This window comes from Oryza glaberrima, chromosome 4 (genome assembly GCF_000147395.1).
Source record: "Oryza glaberrima chromosome 4, OglaRS2, whole genome shotgun sequence".
Classification (NCBI taxonomy): Eukaryota; Viridiplantae; Streptophyta; class Magnoliopsida; order Poales; family Poaceae; genus Oryza; species Oryza glaberrima.
This window is the reverse complement of record NC_068329.1, coordinates 15,607,458-15,628,209: the sequence shown is the minus strand read 5'-3', so window position 1 is coordinate 15,628,209 and position 20,752 is coordinate 15,607,458. Positions and strand designations below refer to the sequence as shown.

At 42.5% G+C, this 20,752-nt stretch overlaps 2 protein-coding genes across 3 annotated transcripts; one reads left to right on the top strand and one right to left on the bottom strand.

The window, feature by feature from the left end:
- The first annotated feature begins 8,075 nt into the window (after positions 1-8,075).
- LOC127771710 (21 kDa protein-like) lies at positions 8,076-8,823 on the top strand. The gene has a single exon (XM_052297638.1). The coding sequence runs from the start codon at positions 8,161-8,163 to the stop codon at positions 8,758-8,760; it is 600 nt and encodes a 199-aa protein (XP_052153598.1). The 5' UTR covers positions 8,076-8,160; the 3' UTR covers positions 8,761-8,823.
- An 8,187-nt stretch (positions 8,824-17,010) lies between these two features.
- On the bottom strand, positions 17,011-20,474 carry LOC127771626 (receptor-like protein kinase HERK 1). 2 transcript variants are annotated; one of them, XM_052297558.1, is made up of 2 exons: positions 20,185-20,474; positions 17,011-18,769 (listed from the first exon to the last, which is right to left on the bottom strand). In XM_052297558.1, exon 2 carries the CDS (start codon positions 18,758-18,760, stop codon positions 17,426-17,428), a length of 1,335 nt encoding a protein of 444 aa, XP_052153518.1. In that variant the 5' UTR covers positions 18,761-18,769; positions 20,185-20,474; the 3' UTR covers positions 17,011-17,425. The 2 variants fall into 2 exon arrangements, with proteins under 2 accessions (XP_052153518.1, XP_052153519.1); XM_052297559.1 differs by having other exon boundaries at positions 20,307-20,474.
- Between the last annotated feature and the right edge of the window lie 278 nt (positions 20,475-20,752).

Here is a 20,752-nt window from a genome sequence, read left to right as displayed (position 1 = left end):
CAGGTTAATTAGCAAGAACCTCTGATGCTCTGGGATTTTGTTTTGTCACAATAATTTAATTACGGATTGATCGATACCAGTCATTCAAGTTGCATTTAGACAATCCAATACAGTGAACTAAGCATAAGCAACAGTAGAGCATGGAAGTAGAATTCAAAGCACTCCCAATGCCAAAAACCTATGTATACAAGAAGTGAACTTGATCGATCAGGTGACTGGCCTCTGATCGGAATTCAGACATGATTCCTTTGATCCCCAGAAAAGCAGATCCGAAGTTCCTGGTGGTAGCTTTAAGGAATCTAATTATTTAAAGACCTAACTAAAAGTGGTGGCTATCAATCATTAGCTTTGATCACAGAAAACCATCAGGTAGTCATCAACATTATACTTTCTGTGAGTTGTTCAGGCAATCAGGACTGTAAGAACGAAGAATTAACCGATACCCAAAAAAACTTCAGCAAAAACACAAAAGGAAAATGGTAGGATAGTCGAAACCCACGGAAATAATCAGAACACTCTGTTCCACATTGCTAGATGCAAATCAAATAGGAGGCGTCAGTGAAAATGCCTTAAATGTTACAAATGTGTCAAAATACACCAAGGGGTAAATAAGTTAGGGTTAAACTTAAAAGACATCAGCTTAGCCTACAAAACAGGAACCAGCTCAGGAAAAAGAAGGAGAAGGGACGACTTGCATATAGAAAAATTACATGTATGAATGCAATGAATATGACGATGGTTCATCTTCTACAATCTGCAGATCTGGGATGTGCGCAATCTTGTGCCAATCACGACCTCTACTCTTTCGACATCGCCGCATTAATACCGGGTTACAACCAAGGATTTGAAGCCTCCGCAAGGAGGAAGGAAGTTCTGGAAGTGACTGGATTAACATAGCTCTTGAAAACTGTAAGGATTCAAGGGAGGTGAGGCTTGCCATGATTGAGGGCAGAAATTCCAGATGGGAAGCATCCCTCACTCCAATGCGTTGAAGATGATTGCAGTTTTGCATCAACCACTCCTCAGGTAAGCATCTACAGCTGTTGATGGTCATATTTGTAATTGAGGTGACGCTTCTCAGTGGGAACCACTGCAAGACAAACGGACTGCTAATTCGCAGATTCTCAAGTCTCCCAAGGTATGAAGTACAGGCAGTGACAACTTGGTTGTGTTCAGAGGCTTGAAACTGCTGAGATGAAACGACAGGAAGCTCTTCAAGCTTGTTACACCCAATTACCTTCAACTCTGTGAGGGATGTTAGCTCTTCCATGCCATTTAAATCCGCAAGTTCGTGGCAGCTTACGATTTCCAAACAACTTAGTGCTATCAAACTCTTCCACACTTCAATAGGTGGAAGTGCTGCTATATCACAACCATATAGCATCAAAGTAGTAAGAGAAGTAAGACCACACAATGAGTTGACCAGCCAAGTCTCATAAGTACCACATGACCCAACATGAAGTTTTTTCATTGGCAACGGCAACCTGATGGTTGCCGGAGGGACCATTAACTTTGGGCATCCCAACACTGTCATGTGTTTTAGAAACGGGAGCATCTATAAGTGATCCATCGGCAATTGCAACAAATTTTCACAATGTTCAATGCATAGTTCCTCCAGATAAAGAAACTGGTTAAGTTGCTCAAGTGTTTCCAGGTATGGGCAGCGATAGATCTTTAGCCTGGAGAGAGATGACTTTTGGGGTTCTGCATTTTCATTAGGCACATAGGGTTCATGAAGAGTAGTCAAACCAACACTATCCATTTCAAGATAAGTAAGAGTGGATGGTAGTGCTGGTATATTTCTCAATTCTTTGCAGTCCATGACAGCTAGTGCCTTAAGCCGGGGAAACAGATGTTCGCCTTCCATTTCAACCCACTCTTCTAGTGCTGGAAGGCATTCAATAAATATATACTCAAGAGATGGGAAGCCAAAAGGTTGCTCACACCCATAGAAGGAACTATCTAGTCTTTTCACTGAGATCAAGCAGATTAAGTACAGATATTTCAGGGAAGGAAGTTCGCCTAGAGGTGGAAGATGCTGCCAGTAACTGCAATCAGAGATATAGAGATATGTCAAATTGATGATAGTGGTGTTTCCCAACCAACATGGCGATCTGGAACCATTATATCCATTGATCTTTAGGTTGGTAAGGTTCATGTGAGGTTCAAGATTATCTAATACTTGTTCTTCTGTGTATGATTCTTGTTGGCTGCTTTTCCAGGTGAGTGACAACATAATGAGATATTCCTTTTCATCCAGCTTAGCCAAAGTAGCTTCTTCTGCATTGACATTCTCAAGACAATGGATAGACAAATAACGGAGATCTTTCAGATCCGCGAGCTCGCGTGCTACTGAAGCAAACTTCAGTGGGACATAAACATCATTTAGGTCTTGAAGTGAAGTCAAATGCCCAAAGTAAGGGCGGAATCCACATAGAATACCAGAAAAGTATATATGTCTCAGACTAATTAGATTTCCCAATTGCCCAGATACCAACAGACATCCATTCAACTGTAACATTTGAAGATGATATAATTTGTATAAAGAACATGGGCACCAAAAGGAATATTTCCCCACTTCCTTCCATGGTTTTGAGTGATACAGATACCGAAGGTGCATTAAATTACCAAATGTGTCAGGCAGCTTGAAAAGCAACGAATTCTGTATGTGCACAACACGCAGTTTTGTTGCTGACTTTAGCATTTTTTTCAGTACAATCCATTGATCCCTTTCATGTATTGTTTTGTCAAAGGATATGAGGAGGGTCCGCAGTTTCTTAAGTGGAGAGAAATCTGTGATCACTACATGATTTACGATTCTAATTGCTGCATGTCAAACTGTTCTTGGAATACTACCATATTCATCACTAGAAATCCTTGTGCACTCCTTTCTGGAAACAGTACGTGCAAGTTCATGCAATAAATCATGCATAATGTAGTGTTCAACAGTACGCTCACCATAGCCTTGATACAGATTAGTGGATTTGTCTAACCGCAGTTCAAAGAAAGACTTCTTTGTTAGTATACCCTAATAAAACTCTCCTATATCCTCTGGCCTCTGGTTTTCATTTTCAGATAGCTGGATTAGTCCTGAACCCATCCAAAAGTTAATCAGCTCATCCTTTCAAAACCAATAATCTTCTTGGAACATGCCACAATATCTGAAGCAAGCCTGTAGATGTGGGGCCAGATGATGATAGCTTAACCTTAAAATTTTCATAACGCCTTCACTATTATGCTCAATATTAGAGATATTTTCTCTCAGCATTCTGTTCCAGTATACTCTATCTAGAGAGCTGTTCAACAGCCCACCCATGACCTTTGCCGCTAATGGGCATCCACTCAACTTCCTAGTAATTTTCTTGCCTATCTCTTGTAGGTTCAAATAATCGTCAGGATTTACTCCAAAAAAAGCATGCTTGTTGAAAATTGCTATAAGATCTTTCTCCTGTAGTCCCTCCAATCGTAGAGACTTGGTTCTTCCTCCTAGTACCCTTTCAACAATATCTACCACCGATTCCATCCGGGTTGTTAATAAGATTTTGCTTCCCTTTTGACCAAATTTCAGAGGAGCTACTAGTTTCTCCCAATCAGGCCTTCTCTCATCATTCCATACATCATCAAATACAAGAAGGAATTTCTTAGATTTCAGATTCTCTCTGACAATTTCTTGAAGTGTATTGAAATTAGTAACATTAGTACCTTCTCTAGTGATTTCTTGTATAATCTTTTTCATCAGAGCAGGGACATCAAAGTCATTGGACACACAAATCCACATAGCCTGATCAAAGCACTGCTTCACTCTTTGATCGTTGTAGACTGCCTATGCTAGCGTGGTCTTGCCCATGCCACCTATGCCAACTATAGAAAAAGCATTTACAGCACAAACATAATGGTCATGAACGTTGTCTTGTTCAATCAGCCATTCAACAATCTGATCCCTCTCAGTATCACGGCCAATTACAACTTCATCAACACTGAAGGAGCTAGTCTCACAAGGATTACTAACCTCCTGATGACATACTGCCTCGAAGTACAAGAATCCAGCCGGTCCACGAGTAGAACAAAACGCTCCACACCAACAACAATTTCATCAAGTTTTCTGATGGCATCCAATAATCTCTTAAAAGTCCCAGCCTTAAAAGTACTATTGAATTGCCGAACAACCACCCTTTTGCACTTGTACAGAGAGCTGCTCACCTTGTTACCTCTAGTTTTCACTTTTTTCTCAAGCTTGTAGTACTCAACCTCATCGAGCACATCCTCTGCCTCCTCGACGGCATCCCTGAGCTGCCAAAGCCAGGCATCAAGCGCCTCGCTCTGATCCCTTATCCTCTCCATATCAATTGCATCAAACACAACTTGGACTTGTGGGAGAGCCCTCTCAAGCCGCTCCTGCACTGACTTCATCCCCTCCGCCTTCGCATACTTCTCTAGGTAATCGAAAGACTTGCGGACAATCATGGAGATGGCCGACACAGCCACCGATTTGCCGGCGAAAGCCAAGGCCATGGTACGAGAGATGGTGAGAACTGAGAAGGGAGGTTAGCAAAAGTATCGAAGTAGCTACTAGGAAATCTTGTAGCTGGCAATTCAGCAATAAAACGAAAGATAAGGAGCTGGACTGGAATTGGAGTAGTAATCTGGGCATGAATTGTGTTGTTTCTCTGGAGTCAATGCTAGCCCAACCAACGAAAGCGACTCCAGGATGAAATTTCTTCTGTTTTGCCGACCATTGACCAAGAACTGAGTGGTGTGATGTGTCATGAGGTCGTGACCATGCAATTTCCAGCCCCACTTAGTGGGCTTATATAGTGATGAAATAGACTACCTAATTAAACGGGTAGATCCAAGCGAATACAGCATTCTTTACCGATCCGGCTCCCTTCTTTCTTGGGAGCTTCCTACCAAATCTATGGACTAGTAAGCATCAGTGAGCAAGAGGAACTCTCTCCGAAAGTTTATTACTTATTAGAACCAGTACACTAGTACAGTATAATTATAGCACTACTAAATGCAAGCAGGCATTAGCACGAACAGGAAGAGGGCATGGGTAGAAAGGGAGCGGGAGAGCAGAGCTTACCGAAAATTTCCAAGCAACTTCCTCTTGCCTGCTCGCTCTCTCTCTCTCTCTCTCTCTCTCTCTCTCTCTCTCTCTCCCCCCTTCCAACCTGGGTTGCGGCTTTCAATGGAGGAGACGGACGGGGGAGGGGCCTGCCGGCGGCCGGGTGGTGGACGCCGGCGCGGAGGAGGACGACCGCCGCCGGCTGCAGAGGAACGTTCTCACCAAACAAACTATAGAGTTTGAGCTAGATTTAAGTTGTTTCACAACTTCACTTTTGACTCAACTCCTATAATAAATTTAGGAGTCGAAGCTCTACCAAACGGGTCTTAAAACCTAATAAGTTAAATTAGAGTCATTTAAAATTTCATATTTCTTTTAAAAGTAGTAAAGAGAAAAATGATTCATTCAAATATTATCAATATAATCATATATCCATATACGTAGATTTGTGAAGCTACCATATATCTGTTGAAAATATAAATAAGGTTACGAACGTCTGTCGTCATATCATTTCCTTCAAGAGAAGAGGTTGAAAATTTTGGGGAGAATATTCCAAAATTCAATAATTACCAAAAAGCATCAAATATGGTAAATATTATCTCAAATAATCCAAACCAGCATGAATGCAGAGGGCAACAATTCACAATATGCTCAAGGTAAAATCCAAGTTATCAGGAAGAAACAGAGCGCCCGTGATCAAAAGAAGACATATAACTCTCTAAAAAACCCGTGATGCCACAGTATGATAAAAATAAGAGTAAAGATTGAGCTCCCTCTCTGGCTTCTATAAAAGGAGAAGCTGGCTTGCTTCTATAAAAGGGGAAGCTGGCAAAGCTAGAAGGACACGAAGTGGAGCAACCCTCTGACAGAGTCCCATAAGTCACTCTCTAGCTCTAGTAGTAGAAATTTAAGAGCCCGCCTTACTAGTGTATTGGAGCAAGGATTGAAATATAATTTATGTAAGGTAAGTAAACTTTGTTTGTATCATCTCTCAGGGTTCTCGAAAGGGAAAACCTTATGTATGCTATTTTGTGGTAATGTAGTAGCTTAGTTCTACACTAAGGACCCTATAGGTTATTTTTTATGTAATCACATAAATAGAACAAGGGTCTAGCAAAGAAAACTTAATAAAACTACTACATTACCACAAAATAACATACATATGGTTTTCCCTTTCGGGAACCTCTAGGGATGATACAAACAAAGTTTGCTTACCTTACACAAATTATATTACAATCCTTTCTCCAGTACACTAGCAAGGCGGACTCTTACTACTAGTAGAGCTAGAGATTGGCTTCTAGGACTCTCGCTAAGGGTTGTTGCCTCTTCGTGTCCTTCTGGATTCGCCGACTCCCCCTTTTATAGAAGTCGAAGAGGGAGTTTAATTTTCACTCTTATTTTTTATCATATTGTGCCAGCACGGGTTCTTTAGAGAGTTATATGTCTTCTTTTGATCACGGGTGCTCTGTTTATTCCTGAGAACTTGGATTTTACATTGAGCATATTGTGACTTGTTGCCTTCGGAATTCATGTTGGTTTGGATTATTTGAGATAATATTTACCATATTCGATGCTCTTTGGTAATTATTGAATTTTGGAATATTCTCCTCAAATTTTTCAACGTCTTCTCTTGAAGGAAATGATACGACGACATACCTTCATAACTTTATTTATATTTTCAACAGATACATAGGTAGAGCGTTCTTATATAAACTATATAAATGGAGCTGAGTTTAGACAACTTCACAACTTCACTCTAAATCCAACTCCTGTAATTAAATTTAGGAGTTGAAACTCTACCAAACGTGTACTTACCTAATAAATTAAATTAGAGTGATTTAAAATTTTATATTTCTTTTAAAAGTAAAGAACAAAATGATTCATTTGAATATTATCAATATAATCATACAGACTCAAGTTGGACACAGAAACCAAGGGTTTGTCTTTTTTTTAGAACGGAGGGAGTACCAATTTTCTACCAACTTTGCAACTTTTTCACCATCTTAACACAGCCCAAATGGAAAAAGAAGGAAAGGTTACAAACATCGCAAATTGGTGGTGGTGGTACTACTCTCTTAACGGAAGCAAAGTCTAAAAAGAAATAGTGTTTCACCGGCACAATCTTTTTTAGCCAAAAATCTCAGGACAGCATTGTAAACGTAGCTTAGGAGGCATTCTTCTTGAACATCAGTAAAAGGCCTCCAAACTATTCACTCCAATGCTGACCGGTTTGGGAATTAGCTTGCTGATATAGACTTTAATAAAAGGATATACATGAGCATCTACTTTACCTTGACCTCTATAACCCAATAGAAATTGTATGGATTATGATAAATCTTCTACTAAGCCCGAATTCATTTTTTTTTTAAAAAAAGATCTATAGAAAATTGCTTTAGAAAAATCGTACTAATCCATTTTAAAAGTATTTAGCTAAGGAACGGCCTATACATTTGTCGGGTGATTTCTAAAAGAAAAAAAATCACCCAGATTTTTTTCTACTCTTAGGTTTATATCCAATGGGCTACAAAAGAAAATAAAAAAAATACATATTTACTTACACAACATTTATATCAAAATTACAGTGTACTTATATGTTATATCAATTGAATTTACAAATATAATTTTAGTTATATAGGACTATAATTTTATAGTGTGATATCTAGTACATATATTGCATAGTTTATTTGCTAGATTTATACATAAAATAATATGGGACAATCGCTCATTTGACCCTATTTCAGAACCTAACTACCAATCTGACCCTAATTTTCGTAGTTTGCTTATTTGACCCTGCTTTTCAAAAATGAAGTTACCGTCTGATCCTATTTCTATTATTCCGTTAGGATTTCATTTAGAAAAAGAAAAAAAATCAAATTATTATTCAAACTGACCAAAATACCCCTGGACTCAACCCTATCCTCTCACTCCCAATCGAGAATTTTCAGAATATGCCATCGAATTCGCCCTACTTTCAGGATATACCATCCAATTCGTGCTACTTTTAGAATACACCATCGAAGCACGAATTTTCTTCGTTCCGTGCCACACTGTCTCTTCCGTCCATAGCACCGTCGTCTTCCTCAGAGACGCCGATAATGTCTCGCTCCAGCCTCGCCATGGCGCTCCTCCTCCTCGCCTTCTTCGCCGCCGCGGCGACGGCGAACGGCGGTGCAGCGCCGGCGGCCAGCGACTTCATCCGCAAGTTGTGCCGCGCGACGCAGTACCCGGCGGTGTGCGTGCAGAGCCTGGCGTCGTACGGTGGGGTGCCACCGCCGCGGAGCCCGCCCGAGCTGGTGCACGCCGCGCAGTCGGTGAGCGTGGACAAGGCGCAGTCGGTGTCGATGTACGTGGGGCGTATCTGCGGCCCTGGCGGCAGCCGCGGCGTCGCCGGCCCCGTGCGCGACTGCCTGGAGAACATAGCGGACAGCTTGGGGCACCTTTGCGATGCGGCGCAGGAGCTCGGCGGCAACATGGGGCGCGCTGGCTCGCCGGGGTTCAAGTGGCACCTGAGCAACGTCCAGACCTGGTGCAGCGCTGCCCTCACCGACAAGAACACCTGCCTCGACGGCCTCTCCCGCAGCGTCGACGCCGCCACCCGCTCCGCCAACCGCGGCAAGATAGTTGTCGGCGTGGCGTGGCGTGGGCGCGGAGGGAGGCGACTGCTAGCAGCGGGGCGAGCGCGGACGCGAGCATGAGCTCGAGTACCGCCGCGAGTCTGCCACCGCCCGCGCCGGCGTCCGTCCGTCGCCTGCATCGTCGTCGTCCACTGCCCTCGCCTGCGCCCATGTCAGCCGTTGCGTCGTCTATTCGCCGTCGCCGCCATCATTGTCGTCCACCGCCCGCGCCGCGCGCGCCCATGACAGCCACGGCGTCGTCCGTTCGCCGTCGCCGCCATCGTCGTCATCCACCGCCCGCGCAGCGCGTCCTCCGGCTGGAGCACGCCGGTGAGGGTGCCCTGTCCTCGTCCTCATCTTCCTCCCCACCACCACCACCATGGACGCCGCCCGCTCGCTGCCCATCCCCGCCGTCCACAGCCGCCGCATTCGCCCCATTCCGCCTCGCCCCGCCATCCACAAGGGGCTTCTGTCTCACCCCTTCCCCGCTGGCGCAGCCATTCCGCCTCGCCCCGCTGCTAGCACTCGCGTCCGCGCTCGCCCCGCTGCTAGCAGTCGCCTCCCTCTGCGCGCCCACGCCACGTCGTGGACGACGACGACGATGACGATGGACGACGACGATGGACGCCGACGACGATGGACGATGCCGGCGACGGAAGGACGCCGGCGCGGCTGAAACGGGCGCCGGCACGGGCGGAGAAGACGACGGCGCTACGACGGAAGAGACGGAGTGGCACGGAACGAAGAAAATTCGTGCTCCGATAGCGTATTCTGAAAGTAGTACGAATTGGGTGGCATATGCTGAAAGCAGTGCAGAGGCGGCAGCAGCAGCTGCTCCGCGCGGAAGGAGGGAGTCGCGGGACCTCGCCGCCGCGGGGTGCGAAGCGAGGCGCGGGGCGCGGGACCTCGCCGCCGCCGGCCGCGGAAGGAGGCGCGCGGCGCGGGAGCCCGTCGCCGCCGCCGAGCGCGGAAGGAGGCGCGCGTGCGGGAGGAAGTGCACGGCGCGGGAGCCTGCCGCCGCTGCGGGGCGCGAAGGGAGGCGAGCGGCCCGGCAGCTCGCCGCCGCCGGCCGCGGAAGGAGGCGCGCGGCGCGGGAGCTCGCCGTAGCTGGCCGCTAGAATTTTGCTGCTTTGTTTTTGCTGTTGCTGCTGCTCTCCATCTCTCTCTCGCCTCTCTTTGTTCTTGCCCGGTGCTCTCCTGGTCAGGAGGACCGAGGACGGCATGCTGCTGATGCTGGAGGGATTATGTAAATATTTTTGTGAAATTTATCAAAAATCTGTCAAATGTATGTTAAGTTTCTCAAAAATATATCAAATCTAAGTGAATTTTGTCCAAAAAAGTTAAATCTATTTCAAAATTGTCAAATCACTCAAACCTAAGTTAAATTTGTCACTTATCTTAGTAAAATTTTTTTCACATTTTTAGATAAAAATACACGAAATTAGGCAAGCAAAAACTTTGAAAAAGTAGAGTCAAATGAGTGGGGGAATAGGGTCAGACCGAACGTTCGTTTTTAAAAAAGAGGGTCAAAAGAGCAAACTTAGGAAAATAGGGTTAAATTGGTAGCTAGTTAGACCTTAAAATAGGGTCAAAAACGCAATTGCCCTAAATTATGTTACCAATCCATCTAAAAAATTACATTATAGTTACACAATAATTACATTGTATTCATATTTGTAACTACAGTGTAACTTAATTTTAGTTTATTAACACTGTGATTTCAATATAAACTTTATTTTGTCTTTTCAACCAATTTAGCTTAACTGGGCAACAAGAGCTCCTCGAATCGATCCCCCGCAATGCACGCACCTGCGCTTTTTATCCACCGTATTAGCACAAATCTTCACACAAATCATACGGCCTAAAAATTGACAAATCTCTAACTGAAAATCTGCCGACAAATTGATAGCAAATTCGTTTAGCTAATACTTTAATAAATCGTCAGCTAATCTATTGCCCCATTTTGCGAGCTGGGTATAGGTTCCGAACCCATTAGTCCAAAAACAACCTAAACCTTTCGGGATAAGATACTAGCTAGATATGAGAAGACGATGGTGGTATATTCGCTAAGCTGAAATTTGTTTTAAAAAAGTATCAAACAAATGAGTCATATATTTTTTTACAAGTGGACTTGGAGTTTTATCTGTGGTATATAGTAGTAGAGTTAGAGTCGAACCATGTAACCTATTCTACCCTTTTAAATATAGAGGAGGGCCGAGAGCCCATGTAACCTATTCTACCCTTTTAAATATAGAGGAGGGCCGAGGGGCACCAGCACTACACTGTAACTATGGAGACGATGGGAGTCGAGCTTAATTTGGCTTGTCCTTGAAGAAAAAAAAGGAAAAATATTGTTTATATTATTTTTTCCTTAGAAATATACTAGATGAAATTTATTTTACACGAAAGTGTTGGCTCAGCAAATTTGACAGACGGTATCGCTGGGGAGTAGTGCGATACCGGTGTTCGCAGGGCGTGAAACGGCCATGATATGATATCGCATGGTGGAGTCGCAAAATACACCATATCGTCGGACCAATGCACGAAATTAAGCGACGTAGGCATCACGAGGCGACGCTCTCGTGCGCTAGTCACACGAAGTGGCAAACATGGTCTGCGGTCTCACGCTCCGGTAGCGCGCGAGAAGTTAATTTGGAGCGCGGGAGGTGGAGAGAAGCAGTACGTGGTCCCGCGGTGTGACGCTCCCCCACCGCGAGTAGCCACGCTACGCGCGCCCAGCTCTGGACGGACACGGCGGGGGTTCGGGGGGACACCGCCGCGCGATCTTCTTGGTCGCGGTACGTCTCGGCCGGCATGAGCTGGTGGAGGGGCAGCGCTCGGCCTACTACAGCAGTCAGAAGTCACCACCATGAGTTTTTACTTTATCTGGTTATGGGAGGACAGAAATTTATGACAGCTGTTCAGGAACGATAATGTTGGGTGCTAAATAGCTGTAATCAACTGAATAAAATGAAGGGAGGACTTACATTTAGGACAGGGTTTTACAGCATTACTACTATGGTCCAAGGAAAAAAAATTAATAGAACTAGGAACACATGCATGTATCGGAACAGATAATCTATCAACCATTCATACATTTAAAGACAAAATGAACTGGGTTAGCACGTAGTAGGCTGTGTATGGACTTGAATTTATTACTTCACCAAATCCTAAAAATATTGTTTTATACTTATTTTATTATTCCGCTCAGCATATATGAAAGCCATGTAAAAGCAGGGCCGGCCCTAGGGGGTTAGCCCGTGCGGCCGCCTGAGGCCCTCAAATTGTAGGGGCCCCCATAGGTGATGGGCCATGGCCCATGGGACATCCATCACCAGGCCTGAGGAGCAAAGGAGGAGAAGCGATTCACAAAGCGATCTGACTTCTCCCGTCGCGCGTCACCTTTATCACTCTAATCGCCGCGTCGCCTCGATGTCTAGGTGTCTACGTCGTCGTCTAGGGCTAGAGGCCATCAGGATCCAGCCATTCAGATTCACGCCAATCACCCGACGGCCACGATCAGGCGCCTGTTGCTATTCAGCTCCTGCTGTAGCGCTGCTCATCGCCTCATCGGCGCCACCGCGCTAGGTGCCTGCTACTCGCCTGCTCATGCTACTCGGCGCTCGCGGTCGCGGCTCACCACGCTGGTCGGCTCGTGTCCCTCGTTCGAGGTAAATTTCATCTGGTAATTTTCCCCATCTTTTTTTCCTCTTCATAAATAAAAAATCACAAGCTCATGATGATTATTTTTTCAGCACAACACTAATCATGTGGTCGAGAAAATATGCATCTGGTAGCGAAAAAAGGAAATGGAAAAAGCGTTCGGATGATTTCATTGAAACACAACGAGGAACTATCGACAGATTTTTCATAAGTAATGCTAATGCATGAATGAGCCAATTTTTTTAAAGTGCCAAGTAAGTGTTTATGATTATGTTATTTCTCTTTAAAGTTTTAAAATGTTATATATAGATAATATTTTATCACATCGAATATTAAATGTTATGTTTATAAGATTATATAAATATATTTATTAGTTTATTTAGATATATAGGGGCCTTAATATAAGTTTTCGCCCTATGGCAAGAACCCAGGACCGGCCCTGTGTAAAAGTTAAGTTAAATCCTAAAAAATTATGATTGTAAATTTTTTTTGGGGGCTGAGGTTACGTTATTTTAAATTTGACAAACGATTAAAGTCCTTTAGAGATGGGGATATTATTCTAGTACCAAAAGAAACACATTTTCTCTAGTTTGTATAGTATCATGTAATAAGTACCATCTAAAATAAACCCAAATAGCAACTGCATCCCCACTTTCACTCTCACCGTACTTTGATGAGACGGCACTCATAATTTATTTTTGGACGGGTTGGCCAAATTAAGACACGGCCAACCAATTTTCATTGAGATTTGAGAGAGAAACAAAGTCCCAAACATAGATCAAATACAAATTTGTCAACCATAAACCACGAGTATATATATATGCTCTGGGGTTTTTTGATTTATCACAGGAAGTTTAATTATGGATTGATCGATACTGATCATGCAAGTTTCATTTAGACAAATCCAATACAGTGAACTAAACATAAGCAATAGTAGAGCATGGAAGTAGAATTCAACGCACATGCCAAAAACCTATGTATACAAGAACAGAACTTGATCGATGAGGTGGCTAATTAACATCTGATCAGAATTCAGACATGATTCCTTTGATCCGACAGAAGCAGACCCGAAGTTGCTGGTGACAGCTTTAAGGAACTACAAAAGGTAAGTTAAGATAACTATATTGATTGAATATAGGTAGAATAATTATAGAATGATTTTTATTATCTATATGGGCCCAATATTTATCTATCAACTTTTAATGCTTATGTCTATTAACATTACTAACCGCGCTCCTAGAAAACAGATCCCTAACTTTGTGCAGTCTGCAGTTGTGCCACTGACATATGGGTCCCACTTTGGTATGGCCCACATGTCAATGACCTAACTGCAAACTACACAAAGTCAGAGGAGTCTCTTCCGCGCTCCTGCACAGGTTGATGGACTAGTCAGTAGTCCCCATCTAATTATGTCTAAGCGTACGTGTGTATCACCTGCCAAAGGCATGTATCAAAATAGTATAAGAGCAATGTATATAGACAGAAAGAGCCTAATTAAGAGAGCAATGTAAAAGATTGGGGATAAATTAGAGATGAATAGTTACATTGACTTGGCCTTAGAGGGCAAATTAATATATACTCCCTCCATATTTTAATGTATGACGCCGTTGACTTTTTGACAAACGTTTGACCTTTCGTCTTATTCAAAAAAAATTATGTAATTATAATTTATTTTATTGTGACTTGATTTATCATCAAATGTTCTTTAAGCATGACATAAGTATTTTTATATTTGCATAAAAATTTTAAATAAGACGAGCGGTCAAACGTTGGTTATAAAGTCAACGGCGTCATACATTAAAATACGGAGGGAGTATATTCTATACAAGGATAACAAAAAAAAGACTGAAATGCCGTTGACTATACATTTAACCTTAGCACCCCACTTCAAATGCAATATGTACATAACAACTTTGTATTTGAAAGGAACTGAACACTAGAAGGTATCTGAAGGTGTTATCGAAGTGTGCAATTCAAGGGAAAAAAAGAATCATCTCTTCATTGATAAAGTGAACCTTTGCGCGCAACTTTATAAATTGTTCTTCGGTTGTTAGAAACTTTGACAAACTATTCTTCGACACTTCACTGATTTCAAGAAGCAGATGATGATGAAAGCAGCTCGAAGGGGAGCTGGTGAAGATTAACTCTAACGAGGAGCTAGTGAAGATGATAGATACTACTACATAAATCATTTGCGCAGGTGCTAGGCTTTTATTTTCATGGGGCCAGAAAGGAAACCGTCTATGAAAATGATTGACGCAACTTTAGGTCATAGATGGTTAAGAAAAACCATCTGCGAAAATATGTCTATTTTTATGGTTGGTTAAAGGGAAACCACCCGTGGAAAGATTAAGAAAACCACAAGTGAAAATGATTTTTATGGATGGTTCTCACAATGGAAGGCCTATAAAAATCGGTTTTTGTGAGTGGTTCTCTGAAAATGAAAACAGTACTAAAATACGACAAAAAATTATAACTTACTCATATAATTTCTAATGATGACAAACTCTATGAAAAAAAAATGTAGCTCTTCTACAACATTGTAGTTGAAAGTTTTTTTTTCATTTGGATCGTTAGGAGCCCAAATATTCATCACAAGCTCTGAAATCTATTTTTGAAAACGAATTTTTGAGTCTTTCAAACAACCTTCTATGAAGATGTGTTCTATCAAAATTATACAGGGGTGTGTTTGGAAGAGATTTTTTGGCAGCAGCTGCGGCTGCGGCAGTTCAAAACTGCTGCAGCCGCAGCAATTTTCAACTGCTGCAGCCGCAGCGGCTGCAGCAAAACTGGCCGCCCAACAAGGCCTAGATTGACAAGATCTACATCTTTATAGTTGATGATTTTTCTATTTGATGTCATTTATAGTTGATGATTTTTCTATTTGATGTCATTTAGAGTGTAAAATATGTATTAAAAGTTCTAAAGATGTAAAGTTGAAAAAAATAGCAACCAACAGACTGTCACGAAGTGTTTCATACGTGAAATGGTAAGGAGATTAAGCGTGGAGTGAGAATAAAATGTTTCGTATGTGAAATGATAAGGAGGTTAAGCGTGGAGTGAGAGGCCCTAGGTCTTTTTTGAGAGAAGGGTATTTTTTTTATCCGACCCACAAACAACCTAATTTAAAATTGTTGAACTTAAGACCTTATGGTGCTACTAAAGTCACCGTAACCACTTGGCTATATGCCCTTTCGCGAGAGGCCCTAGGTTTGAATCCTATACACCACTCACGTGAAAAAATCATGTGTATAGATGCCTATAAAACAGAATTTTTTTAAGAAAACAATAATCAAAATCTGGAAATTCATTTTTACGGGCGGTCCTTTGGAGAAGAAAATCTATTTTTCATGGGTGTGAAATCCGCCGATGTAAATCTAGACGCTCTTGGTTGCATGCCGTTTAAAAACGATCGTGTAAATTAGATAAATAAATATTTGGGAAAATTGGTTCGATACCATTGAATTTTTTCAAGTTTTCCTTCGTACCATCGAACTTTAATACCATGCAAAGTTTTGGCCGTTCAATTTCGATGTTCTACCGTTAAGCAGGAGCTGAAGGAAATATATATTTGCCCTGCGTCTCACTCCCTCCAAATTGACAGCAGCGGAGCAGGCGTCGTCCTTCGCGCATCGCCTGTTGTGGACTTTTCGCCGCCGCCCTCGTCGGAGCCGGCCGGAGTTGCTCATCACCCCCCGTCTAGGGTCGGCCCTGACTTTTTGGTGGCCCAGTGCGGAAAAAAAAATGAAGGCTCCCATTCACCATAAAAATACAAGATAATATTTAAAAACTCATTGTTATTAACGAATTTCATACTAACAAGTTTAAAATACCAAAAAGAAATATCTCTAGATCATTTAAAACAATTTCTTCTAACAGTTCTAGATGCAAAATCAGTGATGATAGTGTCAATAACAATCTCATCTAATAGCATATTCTTAATGCACAAAGTAGTCTATCAGGCTTGGTACTATAGTATATATATTTTGGAGACCCCTAATTTTTAGAGACCGCACTGCCCCAGGCCGGTCCTGCCCCCGTCGAACTATCGAAGCCTTCGACTGCCCTTGTCACAGCACAGTTGATGCCGACACTCTCTGGCCGCCGCCCAAAGCAAGCAAGATTGGTTGATACCAACTGTTGTGAGCATCCCAGGTAATATATCATTCAGTATCCAATATAACCAACACACGTGGTTTAGATGAGTGGGATTCATACGTATATAAATAGTCACTCGTCCGATGTGCATCCCTAATTACAGTTGACACCTTTTAATATATTAACCACAATACCGAGTAGCGAGTACGAGAGATATTCGATGGAATAGTTTGCCGGTCAACTTTAACCTAAAACATATCCATCAAAAGTCAAATCACTCGAAGACGACAACAAAATGTATTACATATCTCATCTCAGTACTCAAAACCTTTACTCATGTTTAGCTAGTCTCTAGGAAAAACTACTAGCCTCGTACTTTCATAGTAAACAATTGATATACATCACAGGTACATAAATATAAATATGAATAAGAGAACATATGACATACCGGCCACTGGAACAGCCGACCGTGAGTCTGACAGCAATGTAAAGATTAATAATAGATTGGGGATGAATGACTACATTGACTAGCTTAGAGGGCAATTATATTTTGTACAAAGGATTGAGAAATAACAAAATATTATTGACTACACATCCAAACTTAACAAGCAACACAGGTCAGACTGGGGTGCTTACATACAGCTAGTTAAACTTCACAAATCCAGCACTTAGGCCAGTAACAAATTCAAACCAAAGCATATACACTTGTAGCCGTGTAGGCTCACAATGGCACTAGTTAAGTGCCATATAGCTAGACAGAAAAAAGAAGAAAAAAAAAAGGTGAATTACAGATCATGACACCGGAAAATTTAAGCTATATACTAGAGAACGTGTCAATACTTCAATTTAAGCTATATAAATACTACAGACTCACCTGAATTTATTTCCAGCTACAATGATGCTCTCATGGGCGCCGATGTTCTAGTGCTTGACAATACCATTCACACGGTGTTACCATATCCCAAGACGGGAGACATCTGGTTCCTCATCTCTCGAAAATTTTAGCATCAGATCGAGTCAATGCTTTACGTTTCCCCGGTCCTATTAGCTCAGAAGAGACCCCATGGTCAGGATCCTCATATCTTTCGAAAATTTTAGCATTAGATCGAATCAATGCTTTACTTTTCCCCGGTTTTATTAGCTGAGAAGAGACGTTATGATCATGCTCATCTGAGTTTCCAGCAGAGATACCATGGTCAGTCTCATCATCTGAGCTTCCAGCAGAGATGTCATGAACAGGTTCATCTGAATTTCCAGCTACACTGATAATGCTATCATCCAAGACTGGAGACACCCGGTGCGGAGTCGATGGGCCGGAGAAACCATCAGCTACATTTGAAATTTTCACGCAAATCATAGCTACGGATCGTGTTAAGGCATTCTTCTTAGCTTCCAAACTGTGAACGTACTCCAGGTACCTGAGTACGTCTCCCATCGATGGCCGATCCGCTCCCTTGTCTTCCAGGCACCTGGCCACAATTTGGCCAAATGGCATCAGAGAACGCTGTTTGACTGTGCCTGAAATTTCCTGATCAACAATTTGTTCCAGCTGTCCATTCCTCAGCATCTCCTTTCCCCAGTCTGCCAAGTTCACCTCCTCGAGCGGAAGTGTTCGGTCGATCGCTGGTCTGCCACATAGGACCTCAAGCAAGACAACACCAAAAGAGTAGACATCAGACTTCTGGGTGAGCAGCATCGTCTTGCAATATTCAGGATCAAGATACCCAAAGCTGCCCTTCACTTGAGTGATGACATAAGTTTGGTCCAACTCAGGACCAGGCTTTGATATCCCAAAGTCAGTAACCTTGGACTGGAGCTTTTCATCAAGCAAGATGTTTGAAGACTTGACGTCACGGTGGATAACGGCCTTAGTGTGAAGATAGTGCAGTCCCTTGGCTGTTCCTATGCAAACCTCCACCCGCTGCTTCCAATTGAGGAGCGAGGGTTTACCAGAGCCATACAGATGGCTCATCAGAGACCCTTTTTCCATGTATTCATAAACCAAGATCAATTCATTCTCTTCATCACAGAACCCAATCAGAGAAACCAGATTTCGGTGGTTCAGCCCTGACAGTAGTTCAATCTCCGCTTGGAACTCCTTCTGGCCTTGAGAGGACTCAAGGCTCCTTCGTTTCATGGCAAACTTTTTACCCTCCAACTCTCCCACGTAAACCTTTCCAAAACCTCCATGTCCAACGACCCGCGCTTCATCAAAATAGTTTGTTGCTTGTTGAAGAAGATGGAAGCGAAAGGATCGCATCTTTAAATGCTGAATTTTTAGAGCCTTTTCCTTTAGCCCAGCAGTTCCAGGGAAAAGCATGATGTTAACCTGGGTTAAAGAATGACGAGGTGGAATTAGTAAAAGGAGGAGAAAACGACTAGTCCTTCTGTTTCGTATTACAAGTCGTTTGACTTTTTTCTTGGTTAAACTTTATAGTAATACTTTTAATACAAAACAAACATATTAAAATATATTTAACGTAAAATTTAATGAAACTAATTTAGTATCATAAATGTTGCTATTTTTTTTCTATAAACTTTTGTCAAATCTAAAAAACTAAGGAAAAAAATAAAATAACTTATGATATGAAACGAAGAGAGTACTTACTATACTTACTAGCCTAAGGAGGTGCGCTTTTGAATAAACTTAACATGCTGGACCCTGCTCAACTACGCAAGGGCATGTGTGTGTTTTATCTAGTGGCGGATCCGTGTGTAAGCTGTGGGGTCAGCTGACCCCACAAATTTTCCACAATCACCCTTGAGAGTCTTAAATTTTCCATGCAAATTCACTCAAATATGTATAAATGACCCCATTGAAATATCTAGTAATGATAATTGACACCACATAGTAAATTTTCTGGCTCCGCCACAGTGTGTTTTAGTGATGATAAGCAATTGGAAGGTAGTAATTTGGAGTGGAAATTTAGAAGGCAATGGCCTATAGAGTGAGGGCTATCGCTACAGAGAAAGAAAGTACTGCTACAGAGGCCTGTTTTGGTCAAAGTCAAACTGCTTTAAGTTTGACTAAATTTGTAGAAAAAAGTAGTAATATTTTCAACCCAAGACAAATTTATTATAAAAATATATTCAATTATTGATTTGATGAAACTAATTTAGTATTATAAATATTACTTATCCATAAATTTAGTCGAACTTGAAACAGTTTGACTTTGACCAAATTCAAAACGTCTTATAACTTGAAAAGGAGGGAGTAGCACTGTTTCTACACTTGCACAAGAATCATAAAGAACAGTACGCTAGTTTTAGCCAGAAGTAGGACAAAGCATATCTAGCCAACTTTTTATTAACATTGTAACGCTGTTCATCTAGCCCTAGGATATGCACAATATAATCTCCAATTGATATGAATAGATGTCAAGATGGTAGATGTGATCATCACACATACGCATGTATATATGAGACATTATGTGTTCTTATGTTCGCTTTTACGGAGTAGTTATTAACTAATTAACTTATTTCAAAACACGAAACGATTGCATATCCTTAAATGTGCGTTAAAATTCAACCAAAATTATGGATGGAACCGTATCTACCACCTTGGGAGAAAAAAAAAATGAATTGTTGCACAAAAACTTTGTGCAAAGAGGCACATTTAGGGGGAGGGGGGTTCCTAAACCTCTCCAAAAACCAAGAACAAGCCCCCAGAACTTCCAAGAACAAATATGAGCTCCTAGCTTAAATAAATCAACTGCTAATGCAAAGTTAGGTTCGCACTCTCACCAGCAGCAGCAAGGAGAAGAAACAGATCGGACGGAGTCCAGGCGGATCTCATGCTCACGCCGGTATCCAGCAACAGCAACAACAACGACACAGCTAGCGGAGGTCGGAGAGAAGAGGCCCACCTGAGAGATAATCGAGAAGAAGAATACGGTGGTGGCAGGAGGCCCCCTGGATCGGATCGCTGCAGCTTCGTCGTCCCACCGCCGGCGGCCGGATGCTGAGCTACTGAGATGTACAGCGGCGGCGGGAGGGGGGGAGGGAGCCACGGAGCGCCAGCTCGACACGAAAGGCGAAACCCTTTTGCCTTAGCTCACGCGCTAGCCGCAACAACTTGAAATTCTATATGCCAAGCTCACGTGCCTCGATCGGCTCCCGGTAAGAACTAGCGCCATGCAAGCCGCCGGCCAACAGTGACATGTCTCTGACGTTGTGGGTCCATCGTGGTGGGCCCCACCTGTCAAGGACTCGTGGCGTTAAGAGGAGCGGCTCTACCTTTTTGTCAAAGTGTGCTCAGAGCATCTCCGAATTCGACTATCAAAATACCCATATAACCAACTCTTCATCTGAT

What these genes read in the sequence shown, in the direction of transcription:
- LOC127771710 (XM_052297638.1), top strand. Translation starts at nt 8,161, where the DNA reads ATGTCTCGCTCCAGCCTCGCCATGGCGCTCCTCCTCCTCGCCTTCTTC.
- LOC127771626 (XM_052297558.1), bottom strand. Translation starts at nt 18,760, where the DNA reads ATGCTTTTCCCTGGAACTGCTGGGCTAAAGGAAAAGGCTCTAAAAATT.